This window comes from Coregonus lavaretus, assembly GCF_964263955.1.
Source record: "Coregonus lavaretus genome assembly, chromosome: 30".
NCBI classification, from domain to species: Eukaryota; Metazoa; Chordata; class Actinopteri; order Salmoniformes; family Salmonidae; genus Coregonus; species Coregonus lavaretus.
The window spans coordinates 11,485,213-11,487,757 of record NC_140017.1 but is presented as its reverse complement, the minus strand read 5'-3'; the positions used below and the strand labels follow the sequence as shown (position 1 = coordinate 11,487,757).

The 2,545-nt window shown below is 46.8% G+C and overlaps 1 protein-coding gene across 1 annotated transcript; it reads left to right on the top strand.

The window, feature by feature from the left end:
• Positions 1-1,068: 1,068 nt before the first annotated feature.
• Positions 1,069-2,307, top strand: LOC311105967 (G-protein coupled receptor 4-like). Its single transcript, XM_084148211.1, has one exon. The coding sequence runs from the start codon at positions 1,111-1,113 to the stop codon at positions 2,233-2,235; it is 1,125 nt and encodes a 374-aa protein (XP_084004337.1). The 5' UTR covers positions 1,069-1,110; the 3' UTR covers positions 2,236-2,307.
• The last annotated feature ends 238 nt before the right edge of the window (positions 2,308-2,545 follow it).

The following is a 2,545-nucleotide window of genomic DNA, read 5'->3' as shown; positions in this document are numbered from 1 at the left end:
GTCAGACCGGAATGATCTAAGAATATATAAAAATCGCTTCATTTTTTCATTTTTTAGTCATTTAGCAGACGCTCTTATCAGAGCAACTTACAGTTAGTGAGTGCATACATTCTTTTCATATTTTTTTTTCCAACGTGAAAACAAGCAGAGGTGAGGAGTATTGGAAGTGCAAGGTTAGACTACATGCCATAAATAATAGGAAACAGAAAGCTAATATAGAGTAACTTGAGAATTGTATGGATCTGACAATTCAATCCAAGTGCATAAACATGAACTGTATGTGAAAAACCGATTGGGTTGCAAAAACTGAAACGGATTGAAATTGGCAGTACACACTATCTCACACACTCTCCTTTCTTCTGTTTCAGATGGGCAGAGCCGAGGAGGCCTGAGTTAACAGATCGCCTGCTGCTGCTGTGTGCATGGCATGGATCGTCAGTGACAGTCTTGGAGGAAGTGTGTTTGTTGTTTGGCCTTTGAAGACCTCTCACCAGCACAGAGTGGCCCCGTCCTCCCCCTCCACCCCATCAACCTCCCCACCTCCCTCTCCACATATAGCGACAGACCCCGGACAAATCAAATAAATCAAAAACAGGTGTAGACCTTACAGTGAAATGCTTATTTACAAGCGCTTAACCAACAATGCAGTTTTAAGAAAAATAAGTGTTAAGTAAAAAATAGATAAGTACAAATAAAAAAATAACAAAAATAACAAAATAACAAATAATTAAAGCAGTAAAATAACAGTAGCTAGGCTATATACAGGGGGTACCAGTACAGAGTCAATAATCTCTCCAAGATTTATGAGGTCCTTATGCCGGAGTGGAGGCCTGGCTCTTTGTCAATAAGAGGGGTTTTATTTCACCACTTCTCCTTTTTTTCTCTTCTTGTCTTCTTCCTCATCTGAAAAAGCAGTGAAATGGGAGACGGCTGTTTGACATGTGAAGCCCGCCTGGAGAAAACGTGTGCTTTCAGGCCTGGATATAAGGATTTACTCAACAACAAGAAGGAAACGTCACTGTACAGAATGCCGTTTTCCCTCTTTCATTCTCATTAACAACAACATGTTGGATTGTCCTAACCCTGTAAATACTTAGTGCCAAAATAACAATGCACCTACAGAATACGAGGACAATGTGCAACATATCCTTCTGCAATGTCGACTCAAAGATCGACCAGTACTTCCAGCCTACGTTGTACATCATTGTCATCGTCCTGGGCCTGCCCACCAACTGCATGGCTCTGTGGGCAGCTTACTTGCAGGTGAAGCAGAAAAACGAGCTGGGCATCTACTTGATCAACCTCTCCGTGGCTGACCTCCTCTACATCGGCACCCTGCCCCTATGGATCGACTACTTCCTCCAGCACGACGACTGGATTCACGGCCAGAATTCCTGCAAGCTTTTCGGCTTCATCTTCTACACCAACATCTACGTCAGCATCGCCTTCCTCTGCTGCATCTCCATCGACCGATATCTGGCCGTGGCCTACCCGCTCAAGTTCGCCAAGGTCCGGCGGGTCAAAACCGCCGTGCTGGTCAGTTCGGTGGTGTGGACCATCGAGATAGTGGCCAACTCTGCGCCCCTCTTCCACGACGAGCTCTTCCAGGACCGTTTCAACCACACCTTCTGCTTCGAGAAGTACCCCATGCAGGACTGGGTGGCGGGCATGAACCTTTACCGGACATTTCTGGGTTTCCTAATGCCCTGGCTGCTCATGCTGGGTGCGTACCGGGGCATTCTGCGGGCGGTGCGTGGCAATGTGTCCACTGAGTGCCACGAGAAGGCCAAGATCAAGCGCCTGGCGCTGAGCCTAATCCTGATCGTATTGGTATGCTTCGGGCCATACCACGTGCTCCTGCTGTCTCGCAGCATCCTCTTCCTCCAGAAGCCCTGCGACTGTGGCGCAGAGGAGGACCTGTTTGTAGCCTACCACGTGGCGCTGGCCCTCACCAGCCTGAACTGTGTGGCTGACCCCATCCTCTACTGTTTTGTTAACGAGGGCGCACGCCATGACATTGGTCACGCACTCACCAACCTGCTGGGGGTCTTCAAGCGGAACTCGCCCTCGCCAGCTGACGCAATGACAGCTGGATCTGTCACCTTGGAGACACCACTGTCCACCAAAAAGCAGATGGGCCTGTACAGTGAAGTCAAGGCCAGCACCTACAAGACAGAGCTGGTGGCCCTCAAAGAGGAGTGCCTTCAGATGACCATACTCAGTGTTAAGAAATAAACAGCCATCCTGATCCACCATTGGGTGGACATGAGAAAACACAAGACTATGGGGAAGTGGGGGATGATACATTTTATGTAGAATAGAAAATAGGAGAGATTTGATAATGCTCATGTGAAATGTTTTAGCTGTTTTATCAGTTTTGGGGGTGACACCTCATTATGTACCTCATATGGTAAACTGTGATTGAAATGTGTTTGATATAGACGAAAATAATCAATTCAAGATGGACCATGAGTACATTGTGACGACAGTAAGAAAGACAACAGTAAGTTCAGTGGTATAGATGTGATGCAAAGTGAAACTAAGG

Bases quoted from the DNA above. Each gene is read 5' to 3' on its own strand.
- LOC311105967 (XM_084148211.1), top strand. From the start codon at position 1,111: ATGCACCTACAGAATACGAGGACAATGTGCAACATATCCTTCTGCAAT.